At 46.6% G+C, this 22,760-nt stretch overlaps 4 protein-coding genes across 4 annotated transcripts; 1 reads left to right on the top strand and 3 right to left on the bottom strand.

The window, feature by feature from the left end:
• Nucleotides 1–277: 277 nt before the first annotated feature.
• On the bottom strand, nt 278–702 carry H6S33_008048 (uncharacterized protein; the record flags this gene model as incomplete). The annotated part of the gene is made up of 4 exons (XM_044839392.1): nt 278–361; nt 429–460; nt 532–601; nt 685–702. The coding sequence occupies 4 exons, from the start codon at nt 700–702 to the stop codon at nt 278–280; spliced, it is 204 nt and encodes a 67-aa protein (XP_044688239.1).
• Nucleotides 703–9,579: 8,877 nt separating this feature from the next.
• H6S33_008047 (uncharacterized protein) lies at nt 9,580–9,741 on the bottom strand (the record flags this gene model as incomplete). Its single annotated transcript, XM_044839390.1, has 1 exon — nt 9,580–9,741. The coding sequence occupies one exon, from the start codon at nt 9,739–9,741 to the stop codon at nt 9,580–9,582; it is 162 nt and encodes a 53-aa protein (XP_044688238.1).
• A 1,185-nt stretch (nt 9,742–10,926) lies between these two features.
• H6S33_008046 (uncharacterized protein) lies at nt 10,927–12,506 on the top strand (the record flags this gene model as incomplete). The annotated part of the gene is made up of 5 exons (XM_044839389.1): nt 10,927–10,974; nt 11,138–11,187; nt 11,254–11,730; nt 11,996–12,126; nt 12,187–12,506. The coding sequence occupies 5 exons, from the start codon at nt 10,927–10,929 to the stop codon at nt 12,504–12,506; spliced, it is 1,026 nt and encodes a 341-aa protein (XP_044688237.1).
• Nucleotides 12,507–20,022: 7,516 nt separating this feature from the next.
• Nucleotides 20,023–20,430, bottom strand: H6S33_008045 (uncharacterized protein; the record flags this gene model as incomplete). Its single annotated transcript, XM_044839388.1, has 2 exons — nt 20,023–20,303; nt 20,356–20,430. Coding segments are annotated over 2 exons (356 nt in total), but the record flags the coding sequence as incomplete, so codon positions are not given.
• Between the last annotated feature and the right edge of the window lie 2,330 nt (nt 20,431–22,760).

Raw genomic sequence — 22,760 nt, 5'->3', positions numbered from 1 at the left:
TCCGCCTCGTCTTAGTGGCATCATCAGTCACTCAGCGAGCGGAATCCGGTTTACAATATTACAAGTTTAAAAGCTACAGAACTATCGCTTAGCATTGGCATTTCCCCAAACACATTCCGAGCAAAACCCTTTCTAGATTCACATCGCTATCTCAAAGCTTGATCTAAATTTCACGAAATGGTAGGCGCAGTTGATATTTATTTAAACTACAAGGGGGGATCTGTCATGCTATGATAGATCGGGTCTTGTATCTTCCGTCCCACTCCCAAAGTACACCTTACTTCTTTGCCGTACCGCTGGACCCAGAGCTTGGGGGAACATAAACAGCGTTGCCCTCCCCATCGTTATAATACTCGGAGCCCTAAAGTAGAGTATGTAAGCTAAACCTGAAATAACATATAAGAAATAGCATAGACACCAAACTATACATTTGAATTACTATAATAATAAGAACTGTCCTCTATACATAACGAGTACAGTCAGTACAAAACAATCAAGGTCGGCCATAGATAGATGTAGAGAGGAACTCACTGTTGCTATAGTGGTACGAGTTTTGGTTAGCAGCACCGCTGCCAAAGTCACGGCTGGAGTAACGATTGCCCTGTATGTTATGTTAGTATCCCCGCTCATTGTTGCCACCGTCTATTAATACACATCTCTCTCGAGGCTCTCTACGCTTATTACATAATCAGCGTTCCCCATATAATCGAGTTTGGACACCTGAAACTTGAGTACAGTGGATGCTTGGACACAGCATGGTGCCTAGCTGATAACGAATCATGCAGCAAATTAGCCTGAACAGAATTTCCAAATTAATACTTTCGGCGTTTCTTGCTCTCCATTCGAGTTTCTCGTCCGTTGTTACCCTCACACCTCACTACTTTGCGCCTTGCTCACTCGGATGGTCCGCCTGATTTTATCAAGGATTTTGGTTCTCGGTGATCACCAATGAAAACAATACCGTCCCTCGAGAATGACGCCCCAACTCTAGAGCTGGTCGCAGAGATATGTCCAGGTGTCCACTCGTACTCCTACGGAACCTAGAAGAACCCTAACCCTGGTTTTATGTATAGGGCAAAATCGATATGTTTTTTTTGCTTGCTAAAAAAAACCAACCTTGGGCTCACACCATTATGGCGCCGGCCTGGATCCATGTGGGCGAGAGAAACCAAGAGTGTGGGCAATACAACTCTCACGTTTCGTAAGCCGGAGGTGTTGCAGGCCAGAATTGATACAGCCTCTGGGTGGAAATACCCGCCAGCACGCAAAAGAACTAGAAATGGCCCTGCCCAAGACAAAGATGATTCGCATAATTGAATTAAATCTCCTAGTACAAATAATCCCTCCCACACAACTAATACTTCCCTTTTGTACTCCTCAGATATCTTTGCTTTTTTGTGTGGTGGGCATTGTATGATAGGCCGACGTTCATGAACTATTCTAGATGATCCGCCAGTAATTTTCCATCTCTCAACCGCGGTGACAGCATTTTCCATCCAGTAGTCTTGAGTTCCCCATGATTGCTCGCATCCTCATCGCTGGCTTCCCATATTCGAAGAAGAAACCATAACCATTACCACCATTAAACATCCCTGCCTCAACCCCCCCCTCTCCGCCTATACCCCCATCACCCAATAATCATTTTAAGGATCCGAGTTCTCCGCCCACAAAAACCTATCTCGTACCCTCATTTTTCTTGAGCTTCGATTTCACCCCACAACCAGTGCCAGTATTTAGATCCTAGCAGCTATTTCACTGCTCGGGAGTGCTGCAAACACAAAGCTTCTTCCTTTGAGAACAACGTATTTTTCCTCTCGGCGAAAGAGTTCTCCATGCTGGTCGTATTAATGACTTTTTTCCAGGAGGGAGGTTTCTATTGCAGCTATGTGTACGGGAGTCGATGTTGGCGTCAATGATGACGAGTCTGGTGGTAATGTCCATGCCATCTAGCAGTTATATCCCGTGGAACTGATTCTTCCATCTTTTCCCTTCAAGCCCGCGTAGTCCTCGATTATTCCCTGCCGCGTAATGCTTCATCCTTTCTTTACGCTCAAGGTCCACCATTATCCTCAAACGAGAGAACTCAGTACCCATGTCCGCCCCCCCCCCCCCCCCCCGCAAAGAAAAAAAAGAAGAAAAAATTACATCCTTCAGTTTTCTGTCTATGGTGCGGTATTGTATTCAGTCCAACAATAATTTCATCTCATCGGCACCTAATTCCCTTCCGATTAGCTTCCGAACCTTTGCTCTTTTCCCCCCCCCCCCTTTCTGCTCAACTCACCATGAATCTGGTAGAACGAAAATTCCGCGTCCACTTTCCGTCCATCCAAGCTCCCCCCCCCCCCATGAACAGACTACCATCTTTTTTTTCCAGCCAATCTCTGCTGTGGGATTTTTTTCCGCCTGCGGCATTACCTATTCCACCCTCTACCAGGGGCGGGAAGCGCGCGAAGTCGTAGAGCATTGCAGCATGTGCAGCTACTATAATGAGAAGTTCGCGCGATTTTTTTTTTCCGGTACTGGAGCAGTCGGTGATGCTAGCGTTCGTAAGCTAATGGTGAGTTTACGCATTGTAAATCGGGGTTGTGACACCCGGCGATGACAAGTCTTAGCCTTCTCCGAGTACAACCCGGAACATAAATTCAACGTTCTCCATCTCCCTGATATCCCTCCTCCCTTCCTATCTCATTTCACCCTTATTTCTCTCCTGCCACCTGATCGCCGCTTCGTTAGCCTCATTCCGGTCTCACACCCACATTCATTTTGAAGATTTGTACCCACCAATCCAAAACTGCCGTGCACAGCTCCATGCTGTCCCGCACCAGGGTCCACTTTCCTACCCAGTGATAGATCCATCTTCGATGTCCCCTTCACTATCGTCGCTTGTACCCGTGGTGGTATTGATCATTCCACGGTGGTGGTTGGGGGTTAATGGTAGATGCATCGGTGTACGCCCCACTGCTATCATCTTGATGAAGATACAGTATAGCTACAGCAGTCCCATTCATCCCATAAATTCTGCGGCGTTCATGTCCTCTACCCAAGCCTCCATGTCATCACCCTTTCCATCTCCCGCGCCTCCGGCGGCTCGTTTGGTTTTAGCGACATGTGCCTTCCAACGGCGGCGTGTGGCGAGTGGGCAGGCAACTGACAGTAGTCTGTGCTTTCAACAGAGCGTTTAGGCATGCGGTGATACCGGCGATGAGAGGGGTGGAGTGTAGACGGCGGGGGGGTGGAGTTTTTTGTGTTGGTGGTTGTGGTTTGTCGTTTGTCGTTGCCTGCAAGGTTTGTGAGGTTGAGGTAGGTCTTACATGCCGGTTAGCAACGTCATATTATCGCACTCGGCGAGTGAGTGCTTGTGTTTAGGCAGACAATTGTGAGGCCACAACACGATTTTAGGAGCGATCATTCATCATGAGAGAACACATAATTTCTTTCCTCATAATTGAGGAAGGAGCGACATGAAGAAACCTGTCCCGTTCATCTCGTCATCAGAGTAATTTCGGCATCCGCCCATTAAGCTCCTAAAAACCAACTTCCTGCGGAGCACAAACTTACGCTAAGTCTACCATAGATCTTAATTTCTCCTTAATTGGGTTTTTCTTATCTGGAGGTTTTGAAACATTGTTCGGTTGGGTACATGATTCTATAGGAAACCAGGGTTAGGGTTGAGTCGACAGTTTCTATAATTTTCGACTTTTCGAATCTTTTGGGTCCTTCGAATTTTACTTGTTCTTGGAGTTCTTTAAATTCTTTTTCCTTATTTTGAACCAATTCAACTTCAAATATCGACACAACCACTAATTCCACAGATCCACCCAACGAAAAGACCACACTGGCCGATACCCGCCTCACCCCCCGCCTCCCTCTTTCAACGCCAATATATACAATGGTCCCGGCTCGGTCTCCTTTCGACCAGAGTCACAGTTTTCTCTCTCCCCATACTAGCTTCCCCCTCCTCCCCACCAGCACCGTTTCTCTCACCAACCTACCCCACCTCCGCGACCACCTGTCCATACCACGCCGACAACCATTACAAGTCTACTCCCCCCCCCCCCCAAAAATGGCCAGATGCGCCAACCATAGCTCTGTCTCCTGCACCCTTCTCCGAAGCTTCTAACACCGTACAAAGGACCTCCTGCAGCCCTCAGGTCTCTGCTGCGGTACCTATCGAAGCTCCCCACACCATTTTCCAGCGCTCCAGTTACCACCTCCAAGCCCGCAGGGCGACCTCATCACAAACTCCCGCGGAACCTAGATCACTGCCCAAGATCTTGGGTGAGCCCTATCCCGAGGGCTAAATCCCGAAAAGGCCTCCTCCGTTATCGCGAGATGAGGGGAGACTACTGATCGTCTTCTGGCTCCAGGCTCAAGAGCTGGAGCTGAGAGAAGGAGATATGGAGATTGATACCGGTGTTGTACGGCACTGAGTGTCATCATGGAGTACCAGCAGCTCCATACATACTCGGTAATGAAACGAAACTTATCCAGCGGTAGCTTCACGGCGGAAATTTAAAGAGATCTGATCATCTGATATCCGCCCGGCGTCCCAGAACTACACAAGTGCAACTCTTTCGACTGGCACCTGGGATATTTCTCGGATAATTTATACCTGCGCCAGACTTGAGGGAGCGATGCTTATCTCGAAACGCCGAGGCCAGCTCTGCACACACCTCTACGCGGCAGTAAGAGCTGGGAATATGTATTTCCTGCAGTAGTAGAGTGCACCCCATCCCTAAATAAAGGGACTCCGACCGCGGTATTCGCCCCATAAACTAAAACGCCCTCGCCCAATGATCTGGTAGGTTTTCTACCGAAGCTTCGATTCCTTCTAGAGCGCAGTCTCTCGGGAATATCAAAATAGCGAGTCTCGCACAACTCAGTCCTGGCCGAGACAAAACACACCACGGTGAACTCCGGGTGTTTCTATCGTCCTTTGCGGTCAGAAAGACATCGTAGCTATAGACTATGTCTAACGTTGTGTCTAACCCCCGAACCAGACGAACTACAACGCGATCCCCCCCCCAATCCCGGGGCCATCTCGCTTCGGTATCAAACTCGCAGATTCCACTCTTCCCATAGCCCGGCGATGAAGAATCTTTTCATCCCCGGCGTCGCGTCTGTTTATCGGTTTCCGTCCTGGAGATCGGTGTAGATTGGAGAGAAATCTGGTTCACGCTATCATTGCCGCCGACTTGCCTGGCGATAGACTGAGGTAATACGTGGAACACTAGTTGTTCCAAGCTAGAGGCTATTTTCAGTCTTCTTTTTTCCTTTGATTCTTACGGACGATGTCTATGTCTCCATTTTCTTCGAAGGGCTAAAACATACGACCAGAGACATACCCCCCTTAACTCAGGTAAGCCTGACATATATGCGAACAAGAGGAGGAGGTTGAGGGCATCAAGGCACTAATACTACAATACCTTATCTTCCTCCGTCTTACTTGAGTTTACTATGGATTCATGGATCCGGATATCAATACAGACCACCGGAAGAAGTTTATCCCTCCGGGAAAGAGGAGGTTTATCTTAAGTTCCGCGTGAAGCTGGATGACTACTCCCTAGGTATTTAAGGTGTACGGGTGTATATATTGCTAATGCTAGTCATGATAAACAACCAGCTTACAATGCCACTAAAATTGCGAGAAGAGATATCCTGCCACTACAAGCATGTTTCCGATGATTGTCCTCCGCATGGCCACTACCCTACTCTCCCGCCCAGGAAAGGACCAAAAGTATGGTTGATTACTGGCATTCGAGTGCCTTGTGCAAAAGAAACTACACAAGCCAATCAGCATTACAGCACGCTTAATTTCCGAACAGCCACCCTCCCGCGTCCGGTCACTCCACTACCAAGCAAACGGTAATAATTCTCGATGTCGCTCCTTGTCCCCAGATGACCCCATGTATCAACCCCCACCCCTCCCCCATTTTATACATATCCCAACGGCATCCAGCCAATACGAACATACCCGCGTGCACTCCCTAGGCCTAGTAACTACTGGAAATGATATCTCCACCACATTTCTATATTTATAGACACTCCACCTTTTCCACCGTGATAACAAGCTCATTGTTTCATAGCCGCTGGAAACTCCCCTCCCAGCATACTTAAATTCATCGGTTTCTTGATTTACCGAATAATTCTCAGATCATGTACCCCTCACTAGTAATTATAATCCGTGATGATAATCGTTGTTTTCGAGGGCGATAGCTACAGTAACACCTTACAATTACCACGCACCGTCGGAGTATGAAATCAACGAAATAACAAATCGATTTCTCCCGCGGGCAAAGCCCGAATCCCAAGGGCCGAACCAGATACAAGCACCGGGAAACCACGAAAAATACAAAAACAATCTGCAACGTCAGTCAAGGCTCAGAGCAGAGTCCGGCAACGACTTGGCGACAGAGTGATTCCGTTGCGGGGAATTGAACCCCGATCTAGTCGGTGAGAGCGACTGATGCTAACCATTACACCACAACGGATCGGGTAAATGTGATTCTTACGCCTTTTTTGAGAAGCAATTTGACCCAAGTACCCCGGCCCTAGCCGAGCTGCATGTTGCGACCGAAGTTGTGGCGCGTGGCGCTAGTCAAGCCACACATAGGTGATACTCGTAGTTTTTTGACGTTTCCGGACGCGACCACTATTGCATGCCATACAAAAGATAGCCTTGGCGGGTTTTTTCTGTGTATGCAATAGCAGTTGCGTCCGGAAACGCTGTGAAATTGCGAGTAGATAAGCGAGACGGATAGGTGATCAACGGAGGTGGAAGAAACACTTAGATTAGTTTCCGTCTCTGTCAATCTTAGACTATCATCCCTCATCAATACATCGTTCACGTACTGTCACCGACCTCAGATTTCCTTAGACTTTCGGGTCTTTTGTCAGTGTCAGTGGATATTTCTCGTGTCCCATAGTTTCTTTGTCAGCAGTCAGGATTGGGGAAACGCTATTAGTATTTGATATCCATGGGTGTACATATGACCAGTCGTTTTCCACCTTCTCGTACGTCCTCTGTACACACCAGGTAAGCAATCGATCCGTTACAAGCATTCACTCTAATTCCGTTTGAAACAAAAAGAAAGAAAACTCACAGCGGAGCCCGCCCCAAAACCTTTATTTGTCAAAGATTTTATGCCTTGTCCAGCATTCTGTCAGCGTCAGGAGCGCCCTGTTCCCACAAAAAAAAAGTGCCAGAATGAAATCTTTTCCCAACCACAGTGCTCGTGACAGTAAGTTCTGGACTAGATTCTAAAGAATACAACAACCTGCAACGTGGTAACAGATTTTCCAAAGACTTTGTGCTCTATGCACATCTTGTATTTCAAAACTGATACGATCCGGTCCTGTCGTTGAGAAAAAGAAGGGAAAAAAATGACTTTCGCTGTAGTCGTACCCGCGACGGGATCTTATAAGGACATTATCGCTCTTCAAACCCTTATAAACTAGAAGCTATAAAAAAGCTTATTAAAGTTTAATACACGGAAAAGTTCCCTAACGTTTCCTTCCGCCTAAAGGTTCTTTCTCAACTTCGGATGAGATTTTTCAAGTCTTTTTAAAACCGCATTTTGGTTCACGTTGGTCTCCTCCGGTCTGGGGCTGATAATTCATTCAACATGATATGAGCCGGATCAAGAGGCTTTCCGGAGCCAGAAAGCCAACCCTTCGTGAAATTCGTATTTGGCGAACAGGGAACTTATCACAAAATCTTGACCCTACCAATTAATCCTTCAAAACTAAAACAGCAGCCCTAGCAGTCGGAAACAAAAAAGCTTTACCCATCATCAATGCGATCCATCGCAGCCGATATGTGGGTTATGGGCAACTCTCTGGCGGGGAATTGAACCCCGGTCACTCGCGGTTTGTCAATGACAAGCGAGTATACTAACCACTATACTACCAAAGATTGACGTACAGCTGTCCTGGGTATGATATCAGCGTTTTTTTACCTTACGGAACTTCTCACTTTCTTTATTCTTTTATCAATCGCTTGTGGAGAACCGGAAGTTTCATTCTGACAACATGAAAGTCTTTTCGATATCCGAGGCAGCATTTTCTGTTCGGAGTCTGTGGTGGGGGATTTACAGCACCTATTTTTTCTCGTTGCAACGCACATCCCCCACCAAAAACTGTAACAAAATCACCTAACTGAGCTCGTGTTTGGCAGACCAAAACTCCGTTTTAATATTTCTCAGTTAGCAATGTGCTAACAAGACTTTTGCTTAACGTGGTTTCTAAACCACACTTCCCCCAAACGCGCCCTTACTTTTCCAAGTTACCACCACCATCGCAATCAGCCTCTTCAAAAACCCTTGACTTTCCGTGACGAGGTAAACTAAAATAACTGTCTCCTAGACAAGAAAATAACCGAGTGAATGCCGATTCGGAGGTTATCAGCGTGAATTCTCCGAGGGATATCGCGAGAGTTTCAGTATTGTCAATTTCCGAGGCCCATCCCTTCAGTATGCGCATGTCCAGCCGTTGCTTCGGGCCGAACGCGGAGCCGAAGCGAACATCCATCGGTCGGCCGAACTCCCAGCAACGAAACCTGCGCGTCTGACCACAGCGGGGCCCCGTCTCGCCGATCGCCGCACCTCTTTCCAAACCCGAGCCCTCTGCGCCTCAAACGCTCCCGCCCCCAACCCGCGCCTCCACAGTCATCTCACTACACAGCAAAATCCATAAGCCCCCGAGACAGTAACCGACCACAAGCCCTGATGGTCTAGTGGTATGATTCCTGCTTTGGGTTCTCTTAAATGCAGGAGGTCTCCGGTTCAATCCCGGATTAGGGCCTTGTTCTTTTTTGCTCTTTTTCTGTTTCATTTTTCACGTTGCGCGGGTGGTTGTTGCTGTGACTAACGCTTTGTTTTCTTTTCTTAGCGTTAGCGGCTCGGGGGTTGCCGTCGATAGGTTGCTAGTGACTCCATAAATGGAATGGTGGAGTGTGAGATATGCAGAGACTGATGGAAGTGGTTAATCACCTGCGATTGAGGAATTTCAAGAAAATTTGGGGAGATCAGGTAAAAATTTATGAGTGATAATTCCTTACAGCAGATTCAGTTTGTATGGGAACAGAGGTGTGACAGGGGTGTTTTATTTGGAGATTTCATCCACTACACTAATCCCTATACGGAGGTTTTTTTGGTGAGGCGAAAAACAATCCTCAAATTCATTCCATTACCGTAAATATTCCTTAACCCGGGGTTCCGTACCTCGAGGCGCGACTGTATTTTTTCTACTGCAAAATCGATTTGGTATCCCGGATTTTTGGTATCCCGCACATCGAGTTGCGACTGTAGCTTGGGAAATTGATCAATGTTTTTGTTCGAGGTAGTGGAAGAATTTGACATCGGTAGTGTGGTATAAGTTCAACCACAACAAAAAACAAAAGTAACAACCACCACCACCAACCTACACCTTGAACAAAAAAGGATATCAAACATGGAATTGAAGAATGATAAGAACAAACGACATCGGCAGGATTTGAACCTACGCTCGCGAACGAAACAGATTTCTAATCTGTCGCCTTAACCACTCGGCCACGATGTCTTGCTACAAGGATGGCATTGGTCATTTAAAAGCGCCAAAGTAAGTGTTTGCTGGGGTCAGGAAGCCGGAGGCGGGGGATTTTGGCGGTTGGGGGATGGCGCGGTGGAGCGCGGGAGTGGAGAGGGTGGTGATCGAGTCGAGCGCGGTAAAGGATTGGGATATAGCACTTGAGCTGTGTGGCATGGAGGGTTTCGTTGACGATATGTTGGCGAGGGATTTTTGTGGGTTTTACGTTTGAGGTAAATATGGCAATGTCAAGAGAGCGAGCGCCGTATCGATATCGTTGTAATTGTGGGAGATATGCTCGCTACCGGAAATATTCGAGCAATATCGCGTCGGGGCGTGAAAACAGGACAGACGAAGACCGGATGAACCAATCGTGGAATCTTCAAGTAAAAAAATATCGAAATCAATCATTGACAAGAAATTTGCCAAGCCGGAAAGCATTGTTTCCGCCAGAATTCAGCGTATCGGATCGATTGTGACGGCATACAGCATATGGCATCCGCTAGACGTCCTGTCGGTGAGCGTTTGCGTGTTCAATCTTCCGCCGGCTAAACCGTGTTTTGCGCGTGTGTCTTAGGTCGCTACCGCTCGCGGCCATAGGAAGACAGGGGTCGACAGAAGCGCGTCAGCTGAAGAATAATGGTGGCGCCTTTATTGCAGAAACACAGGGGTTCGCGGAGCGACGTTGCCCGGGTTTGAGAGTGTGGCATGCGTGGTGACGGTGGCGTTTATTATCGCTGGTGTCGGGGATGAGAAGTAGCTCTACAGGAAGTGAATTTTTATCTGGTTTTGTAATCAGACTTCTAATGGGCAGGTTTTTCATCCGTTTCCAACACTCGATACATACGCCCCCTCGGTGACGCTCTCGAAGATGCAGAGGAGGAGGTCAATATCGAGACTATCCCCCGCTTGTCGGCGTTGCCCCCTCTCAAAGCGACTGCCTATCTGGACGCCCTGCATCACCTCTAATGGGGCCCGTGCTGCTCTACCACATGGCGATCCGATGGGAGTCTGGGTCGGGTGGAGTTCACCAGTTCTTTGGGAAGCTTTTACACATGCAATTAGACTTTGCCGGGATCTGGGATAAAGGATGCATATGTGCCCAGCCTGGAAAGCTGTCTAGTGGGAACCAGGAAAGCCGAGGACATCCCTGAGGTGGGCCCGGTTGCGGAGTGGAGCGAGGGAGCGAGGGAGCGAGGGAAGGGATTTGGCTGGGGTGGTGGTGTCTTGTCTCCAGCTGTGCTCCGGCGAATATACTTCTGCCCCCCCATCCCCGCCAACTGCCTCTCTCTCTCCTTTTACCGTCACATCGATTTCTGCACCACCATCGCATTCTCATCAACCAAAAGAAGAACGCCCACAATGGCCGACAGGAAGCCCAGCGCCGATGCTCATATTGAAGTTGATAAAGTACACTTCCTTGCCCCCATTCTGTCGGGAGTGTTGTTAGACTGCTCGCTTTGAACAATAATTTCCTATGGAAACGTTTCTGACATCATAAACTCAATGTTACTGAGGATATCCTGTGGAAACTTTCCTCACGCCATGAACTCAATTAACATACCTTTTGCAGGAATACAAACGTCCTGATTACTCCGCGACCGACACCGAAGATACCGCCTCGTACGCCTCACCCCAAAACAGATAACCAGTCCCTTGATCCAGATTTGCTAACCCCCCGCCGCGCAGACAATACTCCACCGCCTCCCTCACCTCCTCTATCTACTCCTATCGCTACGAGAACGGCCGCCGCTACCACGCCTTCCGCGACGGCACCTACAATCTGCCCAACGACGAGAAGGAGCAAGACCGCCTCGACATCTACCACCACATCATGTGCATGTTCCACGCTAGGCACAACCAGTCCACGGACTCGAATCAGCTGCTCTTCTGCCCCGTGCTGGAGAACCCGCAGAAGATTTTAGATCTCGGCACCGGGACGGGCATCTGGGCGATCGATGCGGGGGAGAAGTGGCCGAGCGCGGAGGTGATTGGAACGGATTTGAGCCCGATACAGCCGTCGTGGGTCCCACCAAATGTGTCGTTCCAGGTGGATGATGCGGAGAGCGAGTGGACGTTCGGGGAGGAGGTATTTGATATTGTGCATATCAGGCATTTGAGTGGTTCGATTAGGGACTGGGATGGCTTAATAAAGCAATGCTATAGGTATGTGAGGTCCCGGAATATCGGCTCTTCAGAATGAAGGAGAGGGGGCGGTATCGGAGGTTACATGCGAAAGGGGAACATGGCTCCGAGGACTGCACTAGCGGGTGAGAAGTATTGGGGGGGGGGTATATCAATGACAGAATAAGATAAGTTTGGTTCCCGGGAATTGATATACATCCTCTAAGGACTTCCCACTCTCTAGCCACAGTGGCAGAAGCGTATACGAAGGTTTATGTCTAGGCAATCATTGACATTAGCATGATAGGGCACTGAAACCTGGCGGCTGGCTCGATCTCTGCGAATTCCCTATGGAATTCTACAGCGACGACAAGACTCTCGAAAACAGCGAAATGGACCGCTGGTACAAGCTCGTCAAAAAGGGCACCGAAAAGACCGGTACTACCCCCCCCCCCAAAAAAAAAATCTCCGCATAAATACTAACCCCCATTATATTAGACCAACGTTTCACCCCCACCGCCCTCCCGACACTCATGGCAACCGCCGGCTTCATCGACCTGCGCACCAAGCTCGAAAAGCAGCCCATCGGCACATGGGCCAAAGACCCGTTCCAGAAGAAGGTCGGCGCGTACTCGCAGCTGCTCAGTGAGAGCGGGTTTGAGGCGCTTGGGATTGCGATATTTACGAGGGTGCTGGGAATGAGCGAGGAGGAGTGTAGGAAGATTATTGATGACTGTGTGGAGGAGGTCAGGAGTGGGAAGGTGCATTCGTACATTGTACAGCATTTTATGTGTGGGAGGAAGCCGGAGGAGGATTAGCGGTGAGCTCGATCCCACTACAAACTTCTTGGCAGTCACGTGTCAAGGTTTGGTAAATATTTGGTTGCGCCAACTCTCGCAGAAAGTCTTTGCACAGCAACCACAAAATACTGGACTGGGTACGAGGTCAGATTAGCGGTGGGGTGGGAGAAGGGGAGGAGTACATAGTGGGATGGGGTGTGTGGTTGGGGTATATAGTCTTTTCTTTCTTTTTTATTCGAGCAACTGCATGATTGATGATCTATACATATGTGATTTTAATTTCCCTGGAGCGGATTGCGTGAGTAGGGGTTTACCTTCAATTGTATCGATTACGATACTCACATTCTCTGAATCATAGGGATTTTGAATTGAAATCCAGATATTTTAGAAACATTGAGTTAAAGGGAATAAGTGGTTCTGTCAAACATAAAATATCATATATCAAAATCTAAATGAAAACATCGGTAATTTCGTAGTACACATATCGAAAAAGAAATAAAAAAGCAGCCGGAGCAAGTTCTATGAAGTCAATCGAGACAAACAACCAAGCCAATAAGTCGCATAAGACATCCATACATAGTAACTCCCTCACCACCATCGCCGGTTCTACCCCTCTGTTCCGTGACCAAGGAACCCTAACCCTATATTAGTGTTCACTCATATTTATCAAGACGGCCAGAGGAAATGGTACCGACAGTACGCAGCCGAGAGTATCATGTGGGTGAGGGGAATTATTTCCGGGGAACGTCGTCTTCAAAAAGATGGCTTCTCGATCCTATTGAGCTCGGAATCGGTAGATTGTAGTAATTACTGGAGGTGGAGGCGTGTTATATGCACCTGTTCGTTCTTTTTAATTTCCCATGGCCGCTAATTCTCTAGAAAGAACTAGTTTGGACCAGAAAACTACGATTCCCGAGACACCACCGCAGATGTAGAGTTGGATTGCCGGTAAAGGATGAGACGAATACCAATTATCTGCTGAGCTTGTGTGTCTATGATGATAACTTTGGATATAGAATTTTCCGCTCTAGAGAAATCATCGCCATGGCGGTCGATCTGTACTCTAGTTTTAGGCTTTCTCCGCAAGGTGACCAGGATAGGACAGATCATAATGCATGCGGCGAAAACAATATTTGGCAACGAAAAATAATAGTTTCTCAGAATACTAGGCCCGGGTGGCATTAGATTACCGGACGTATTTCCGCCTTGAGCTAGGCTCCTAAACATATCAGTGGGGAGATATAAGATTGTCCGTCTTGATGGGGGATGCACGTGGCCCCTGGGCACAGACAGTCCCCTACCTCGAGGATGCCACGGAAAAGAATATCGGGGAGCGAAAATATCGATTTCTCCAGAACATCCCTGTAGATGTGGTATTGTGTTGCTAGAGGCGTACCGGATCGATTCCCACCCTTTATCAAGCTTTTAGGTCTGTGTTTGTGGGGATATCTGGTTTTCTGACTATCGGGGGTTTCTGGCACGCCGCTGTTTTAAGGCTTACATGTCAGGTACCATGGCTAGCTGGCCCCAAAGCCATGGAAAAACTCTTTGAGACCGAAAAATAACGATTTTGTCAGAACAAGACCGGAGGAGCGCCATTAGATTCCTCACTGCGTACCGGACTCATCACCGCCTTGAGCTAAGCTACTCAAGACTTGTTGCTGCAGTTGTATGATCACCGGTTTCATGAGCGTGGAGAGTTAGAGAGTGCACGTGACTACCACAGCTCAAGATCCTCGTCTACCCCCTCGAACTCAGGATGCCACAGAAAAAACTATTGGGAACAAAAACATCGATTCTGTCAGAATAAGACCGGAAGAGCAGCATTAGATTCCCGAATGCATACCGGATCCATCCCCGCCTTGAGATAAGCTTTCAAGTCTTTAATCTTGTTGCTAAAAGATGTTCTATTTGCCTCGGGGTGGGGTCTCGGGGGGCGGGGACACGTGACCAGAATACCCGTGGTTCTGCCCCTCCAGGTTGAGAAAAATATTTTGAGAACGAAATACGCTAATTTCCCAGAACACGCCTCCGAAGGTGCGATTAAGTTGCTGGAGACGTACCGGATTTATTCCTGCCTTGGACTAAGCTTTTAGAGCTGTTATTGTGTGGATATCGACGTTTGTGTTCCCACCGATTCCTGGTTCGAGGTTTTGTTTTCTCGCCAGCCGACCGCTATGCGTTTTGGGGGGGGGGGGTGTTTGGCGACAAATGATACTAATCTCTTGTACCTCTCCAAAGGTGCGAGCTAGACGCTGGAGATGTACCGGATGCATCACCGCCCTGAACTAAGCTTTTAGACATGTGGTCGTGGAGATATAGATGATTCGCTTTTCCGTCTGTGCTCGCTGTTACGGTCGATCTGGGGTTTTTCCTTAGTTAATAGCCACCGTCAACCACCATACCGTGGAAAAGTATTTTGGCAACGAAACATACTAATTTCTCAGAACAACTATATAAAAATCGGATTAGGTCGCCGGAATCCTACCGGACTTACCGCCGCAACGGTCGAAGCTTTTGGAGCTCCATTGATCGAGATATAGAGGTTTCTGTCCCCCGCTGTTTCGTGCTCTTTTTGTCAGCTACCATGGCCAGGCATGGAATGATATTTCAGCAACGGAATATTAGCTAATATCTCAGCGCGCGTCTCCGGAGGTGCGATTAGATCGCTCTCAGCGTTCCGGATTCATCTCCGTCTTGAGCTAATCATTTATAGGTATGGTTGTGGAGCTGTGGAGATTTCTGCTCTGGTTGATTTATGATTCTTGGGGTTTTCTCTCAGCAGTCATAGCCAGCCAGACACGATGCCATGGAAAATATTTGGCAACGAAATATACCAATCTCTCCAAACACGTCTCTGGGGGTGCCATTATGATGCTGGAGACGTACCGGACTCATCCCCGACCTGAAATAAACTTTTCGGCCCCTCCTGATTGAAATGAAGTATGTTTGTTCCAAGGAGTCGTTCGCACATGATGTAGTAGCTGCACTTGTGGTTATAACCTCCGGCTATCAATCTCACTGAAAGATATTTGGGAACAAAAAACACCAATTTCTCAGAACACACCCGGAGGAGTGGCATTGATTTACTGGAGACGTACCGGATTTATACCCACTGGTCCGCTAAGCTTTCGGGTGCAGAATGGTATAATTATTCGTCGTTCTTGGTCTTCCCTTTTAACTACGAATAACAATGCAACTGAAAAAAATGCTTGAGAACGAACACACTAATATCTCGGAACATGCCCTAAAGGTGGATTGCGTTCCTGGAAACGTACCGGAATCATACCCGCCTTGGGCTAAACTTTGAAACCTATCATGGGCGAGATATGAAGGTTTCTGTTCGGGTCAGGTCGTGGGGAGGGGGGTAGTTTTACAATCTTTATTGGATGAGACATGGTCTCGAGTGATATTTCGTGATTAGCCACCGCCCTTTTTCACTAGAGAGAGGCGTACTAAAGGCAATAGGGTCTGGTGCGGAGGTGGAGATCTGGTGGTATCGCCAAGAAAGTGTTCTGAGGTACTTAACGTTCCTGAGGACAAATATTATTTTTGCGTTTGTAGGTGAGGAAATCCTATACCACTACTATGGAGGTATTCTGAGATGACTGTTTCGGTTGAAGATCGTTGTTCCAAGGCGATAACAGAGAAGAATATAGAGGGTTAGGGTTATTAATTTATAATCGCGAACATTATGGTCGAAATAAATAATTTTCCCTTAAAAAGAAACTCCCGAGACTTTTACAAAATAGTCTCGAGATCTTACATATTCAACTTTACATGGTCTCGTCTTGTCTTGTTCAAAGCTTGGAGACGAATTCTCACCGGGTTTTGTCTCATGCCCATCACTATGGGGGAGGCGACAGACGGTTACGATAAAGTTTAAAGGGAACACCAAACGCTCTGGAAAGTTACTGTGAGATACCACTGGCTTGCTCGGGTTATATCGGTGTTTCTCGGGCAATCCAGAAGTAAATGGAATATAGGTAACGTAGGGGGCTATCCATTGCGCTGCGGGGAAGAGCGACCTTTGAAACCGCTGCTACCATGAGAAAGATATCCGGAGATGAAAAACAAGACTTTTTCAGGCGTTTCAGTAGAGATGTCATTGAACTTCTCATACTTCCGGGATTTGATGTCGCGTGGGACGTTGGGTGTTGAATTAATGAATTAAAGAAAAAAAAAAAGAAAAAATGAGGGGGGTGTTGGATTACACAATACGAGTGAGAAGTTGTGATTCCGGCGAATGTCTCTCAAGTTAAAAGCCTACCGAGCTCTACACAATTCCAGGGTCTAGAGCTATTGGAACTTAAAATTAGGTACGATACGGACTTAGTTCTGTAATTGCCCCATTAAGCGCTCGTTTGAGCAATTCGTTGTCCACCGTCTAGTATTCTTGTAACTTACCAACCCAGCAAACGCTATTTAGCGACGAAAAAAAGAGATCTCACAGACCTCTTACTTCGAGGTGCGGTTAGATAGCTGGAAACGTACCGGATTCATTCCTACCTTCCGCTAAGGTTCTGAACGACCGGTGGTGGATATGGGAAGTTCTCTCTCGCGGACCGGAAAGATCTCGAGAACTTTGGTTATTCTCTCCGAACCCTATTCCTAAGCAAAAACGCCCGGGAAAATTATTTTAGCACGAAGAACAACGAATCTCCCGGTACGATTATCCAAGGGCGGGATGAGATTGCCGGAGATTTACCGGATTCATTCCCACCTTCCACTAATGTTTGAAACGAGCCGTGGTGGAGATAGAGAGTAATCGGGTCTCGCCCCGAAAGCAGTGCGAGCCTAACGTAGCCTCCCAGAACCATCCTCGGTCATGGCTGCTACTGCGAAAAGATATTTTGGGACCAACAACAACGTATTTCTCCAAACACGCGCCCGGGGGTGCCATTAGGTCACTGGCGATGTACCGCATTTATGTACGCCTTCAGCTAGGCTTCTGAGCCTCTCTTTGCGCAGTGGAAGGGTATACTGTTTTCAACTGTTTCTGAACTGCGGGGAAATTCACGTGACCTGGATACCTCTAACACCTCCGAACCAGCAACGAATTCCGAATGACCCCCAAGCGCATATATATTTTGTGATTATAAACCACAAATCTCAGAGATTTAACTCGGAGAGGCACGGTTAGTTAACCAGAGACGTATTGGACACATCGCCGGCTTCAGCTAGGTCTTTACAGTGCTGGCGGAGGTGATAAATCATTTGGGATTTCATTTACGGTTGGAGGGAGGAGGGCATTCATTCCTAACGCGCCAAAAAAACAAATGCCACATAGTCCTGGAGGTGGATATAAATGGTTCACATCTTTTCTTTCCGTTCGGAGAGCGCGTGTCTGATATTTACCAACCCTCTTCACCATCAGAGAAAGCGGGATGGCAAAAGAAAAAGTTAGAAACGACGAATTTCTCAGACTTTTTCTGTAGAGGTACCGTTAGCTGACTGCAGACATACCGGATACATCATCGGCGCCATTGAAGTCTTTATAGCTCTGGCGGCGGACGAAAATGGTATACCGTTTTCCTTTTCTTTCGGAAAGGGGGATGGCGTGCACGTGACGTGGTGCCTCCAATATTTGTTTATTCCGGGAAACCGCGAACAGCAAAGGAAAAATATTTGAGGGCCAAAAACGCCAATTTCTCAGAACACACGTCCGAGAGTGCCACTAGATTTCTCAGAGTGTACCGGACGCATCGCCGCCTTCAGCTAAGGCACTGAAGCTACGGTTGCGGAGAAGGAAGTACACGTAACTGGGCTCCCCAACGATGTACCTCACCTCCTCCTTACCAACAGCGAAGTTTAGATAGAAAAAAATAAGATTTTAAGACGAAAAACAACGAATCTACCGGTAGGATTGTCTGAGGATGCGATTCGATTCTCGGAGACGTACCGGATACATCCCCGCCTCCAGCTAAGCTCACGACCCAATGGTTGCTGAAGTGTAGAGGCCCCGATTCTTGAGAAGAGAGAGCAAGTGCACGTGAGGAACTGCACGTGACGGAGAGTCAATGCAATGATCATGATCAATGCCCCCCGGGGGGGGGGGTGAGATATTTTGGGATCGAAAAGTACAGATTTCTCAGAACATGACCCTGGGGTACCATGATTGCTAAATACGTACCGGATGCATCCTTTCCTTCAGCGAAGTCTTTAGATCCTTGGGGGCGGAGACGTTTGGTAGAAGATCTTGTAATCAGGTGAGGGGGAAGTGCACGTGACCAGTAAATCGCTGACACATCTACCAGACAACGAAGCATCCATGGAGTTGGGACAACAATAACGAGTTATATGCTATGGGAACTAGATTATAGATGCCGTAATCTGCTTTATTTTATTCTTCACAGTCAACCAAACGCCGAAGGGTATATCTCTACCGAGGGCTGAAGCACTTGATTTTGTGATGGTTTCCGCACTGATGGAGGGTGATAAACCCATGTATCGACGAGGTGAAGATTAAACTTGTGTCCACTGGACTATTTCCTCACTATCTTCTCTTGGATTCTAGAAATCGTACATTGTTTCGTACAGTAACGAAGGAATAAAAGCTTCCTGCGCGCGCGATCTCACTACTCCACCGGACAGAAAGAAAGCATCAACCAAAGCATCAAAGTCCTAAAAATATACGGAGTAGACGCATAGATACTTCCTGCCCAAACTGAAAAATCATAAATCTATAAAAATGCCTGTCACCGCCACCCCATTCACTTTGGCATCGAGACGGAAAAGAAATCGGATGCTATCCTTCAAAGCTAAGCTACCTCCCAATACTTGACAGGTAGGCAGGCAGGCTCACTTCATCCCCAAGACATGGAATACCTTCGCTGTCTCTTTCATTGAGAGGCTCGGAATCCGAACAGGGTATGCCTGGGATGACAGGAAAATCTGTTGATGGAAGTGTGGAATGTGGGTGTTTCTATGAGGTATTTACCGACATACTATCTAGCCGTGAAGGTCTAACTACAGCTGGAGGAAATTACGAAAAAAATCAGAGTTTTCGAAAGGTCAATGGGAGAAATGGAGGGGATTAATCGGTGTGGAAATGACTACCGGGGAATAGATAGAAGGGAACTAAAAGGATATAAGGCTGTAATTAAGAAATAACTACAATTTTCTTAACGGTCCCTCGCGCCGTTCTTAATCGAAAGGCTATCAAATGTCAAACTACCCTCTGGTTTTGATATCGTGAACCAGCCGGGAGCCAACATTAGTACACATTCGTAGTAGGTTCGGCGCAACGGATCAAGCCTTGAGGTCTAGCTTAAAATAATGGAAAAGTAAAGTTCGTGATAGTAGAAAGATATAAATGTACAAGAAAGAGTAAGACCAAGTCTAATACTGGTTAACGTTAATATACTCGGATAAGCGTCGTCTCATTGTAAGCTCGAACAAAAGTTCCGTACAGAGTAGGAACTTGATACTCTACTGTCAATCATGATCAGCACACACAATTGAAATCCCAAGATCACAAGCCATTGCACCAACTAAGACCAACTCCTATATCGTGAGTAAGTTGCACTAATACTCAAGACCACTCAATTGCTATGTTATCCTCATCATCACCCAGATATCCCTTCTCTATAGCCATGAGACGATACCTCTCGGCCTCCAACTCTGTCAACTGTTTATAGATCTCCTCTATCGCGGCATCTATAGTTCTCTTGTTCACATCTATCTCCTCAAGGGAAACTATGCTAGGCACCTCACCACATAGCGCCGACATATTCAATCGGACTTTATTTAGGTTGGAATATAGAGACTTGACCTCAGCGATGAAGAGACAGAGAGCCTCTATCCTTCCTTCAGCTGTGTCGTCGAATGAATGTTCTCCAACTTGTACACGCTCGGACGCATATACGGGCTTTTGATCTTGCTTCCTTGTCATCTCCAGTTGTAGGGGGTTTTGATAGGACGTCAGGTTTTAGTTCGATTGCTATCCCGGATAGAGTTATATTAGCTTGAGCCTAGAAGAATAGATGTCGGGTGTACGGTTGGAAATTGTTTGAACCTATCGGAATCTATACGACCAAGAATAATTTAGAATGTTGAACTGTCCAAACACAAAAGGTTGTTTCAGGAGCGGGACTGAGTGAATGTTGTCACTAGACGTCAGATACAGGAGGTGATGGGCAATACGAGCTGCTGAGTATGTTCTGATACAGAAGTGACGTAGATGTAGATATAATTGGAATAGAAACAGGGGGGTGGATGTAGTGGGGGGGACAGTAGAGGGTAGAATCAACAAAGCCTATGAGTGATATATATGTAGGAAGTAGACACAGTTTTCAAAGATTGTCACCGTTAGTTGTTCAACCTGATATTTGAGAATCTCCTATGCACCTCAGGTTCAGATAAATCGTAACCTGTCTGTCCCAGCCCTCATGCTAACCATTTACCTCAAGTCCGTTCAATAGGAAACCCACTCAACGTACAGTTTGGAAATTACGAACTTTGACCAAGTGGTAACCTAATCATCGGGCATTATACATAGAAGATAGTGGAGGGGTAGATACCTGTTGTACGAAGCCAGACCAGCGCTCTGACGACAGATTGTAGTTCGCATATGATGTTTGTTCAATAAAGTATAATGTCCATGATCTCGTCAGTCATTTATGATGTGATTGACTTCGTTTCGGTTTACTCAGAAACAATTCAATTATGTCTCTCGGTGGGCAATTTTAGTTGGTACACTTGATATATGCTTCAGTGAGATTGCACTCGTTGTTAGACTATTATCCATGATCAAGTGGCCACACATATTCAACTTTCCAATCGTGACATATCCGGGCCAAAGAAGAATAGAACGCTAGTTAGCGATTGAGGTTGTGTTAGAGAAGCTCGATATATAGAGGGACCAGATTTCATAGAAATATCTGGCCTGGACCTAGCAGGGATATAGTAAAATCTGGTAAAGTATTACAGGTCCGGGGGTTGAAAATTTGAGTGGTTCCTTTGAAATGAATATGCAGGACCAGATCTATATCCCTAGAGGGCAGGGAAATGTGTATCAAAAAAGTATTAAATAATATTCAGTAAGTTCGTCGAGAATGGCATACATTTTGCTTCATAATCTCAATATTTTGGCGGAGTGAAAGTGGTTTTGGCGGAAATTGGACTACTTTAAAAATGACTTTACCAACAACCTTATTAACATCTTTAGAAGCCACGCTTCTTTCACACTTTTTGGCCATATATACATGGGGTGATGAGGTTTGGCCACCGGCGATGCTTACATTATTAACAAAGGCCATCACATATGAAACATGTCATAACAGTGTATCCTACTACTATCCGAGGGGTATCAAGTCAAAATAGCCTGCAATTATATTTCAAACAAAAAGCTTTTCAAAAATGTAATTTTTCCTACAAATCTTCCAAGTCCATTGATACCATGTAACGGGGGTCTCTTCTAAGAGAAAATAGAATAAGATAGAATAGAGATGGCCGTGCAAGATAGACAATCAGGTTGCAGATTATTCAAATATACTATCGCTATAGCTCCAGACGTGAAAGACCAACATATACGGCCATTAAGTTGGAGGAATTTCTTTTTATATTGATATGAGAAAAGTGGTATATACATTACTGGAAAAAGAGCGGGGACTTGAGAAAAGCAGGTTCAATTATCCAATTCTCTAACTCTTCGATTTGATTTATACACAGTCCGATTAAAGTCTGGTGTACTATATTGAAGCCCATCTTTATATGCATTCAAAATGCGAAGACTCTTCCTAAAATACTTACCAATGAGCTCTTTTGTGACTGACTCCACCGTTTCTGGAACCACCTTTCTTAATGCCTCGATACTGTATCCACAGTTATCTCTTGCATACTTTTTAGGCCTTCCCCAGTAATACTCAATCCAGTTTAATTCGCAATGAAACTTTGGATAAAATAAAATCATATGCCCCATCTCTTCAACCTTCTCCTGCAGCATACCTTTTTGGCCCTGAAAATCGGGCTTGAGTGTCATAATTCTGCGTGCACAACAGCCATTTTTGGTGGGGTCATCCTTATGGGTTTGGAGGATAGTGCATTCAGCGCATTTCCGAATTTTTGGGAATTCAGAGTTCAATTGTTCTTTGCAGTCATAGCATTTGTTTCTTCCAGTACAGTTGCTGGTTTGACATGCTGCAATAATTCGCTTTACTGCCGCAGTTCTTTGTCTTTCAATGAGTTTACAAGCTGGGCAGTTATTCATCGAACAATCCAGCTTAAGTGAATCCAACCACAGACCACGTTCAGTCAAGACAATTTGGAGAC

The sequence above is a fragment of the Morchella sextelata genome (genome assembly GCF_020137385.1).
Source record: "Morchella sextelata strain SCLS chromosome Unknown scls_25, whole genome shotgun sequence".
Lineage (NCBI taxonomy): Eukaryota > Fungi > Ascomycota > Pezizomycetes > Pezizales > Morchellaceae > Morchella > Morchella sextelata.
Note: the sequence above shows the minus strand (reverse complement) of the source record. Positions and strands in the feature narration are given on the sequence as shown.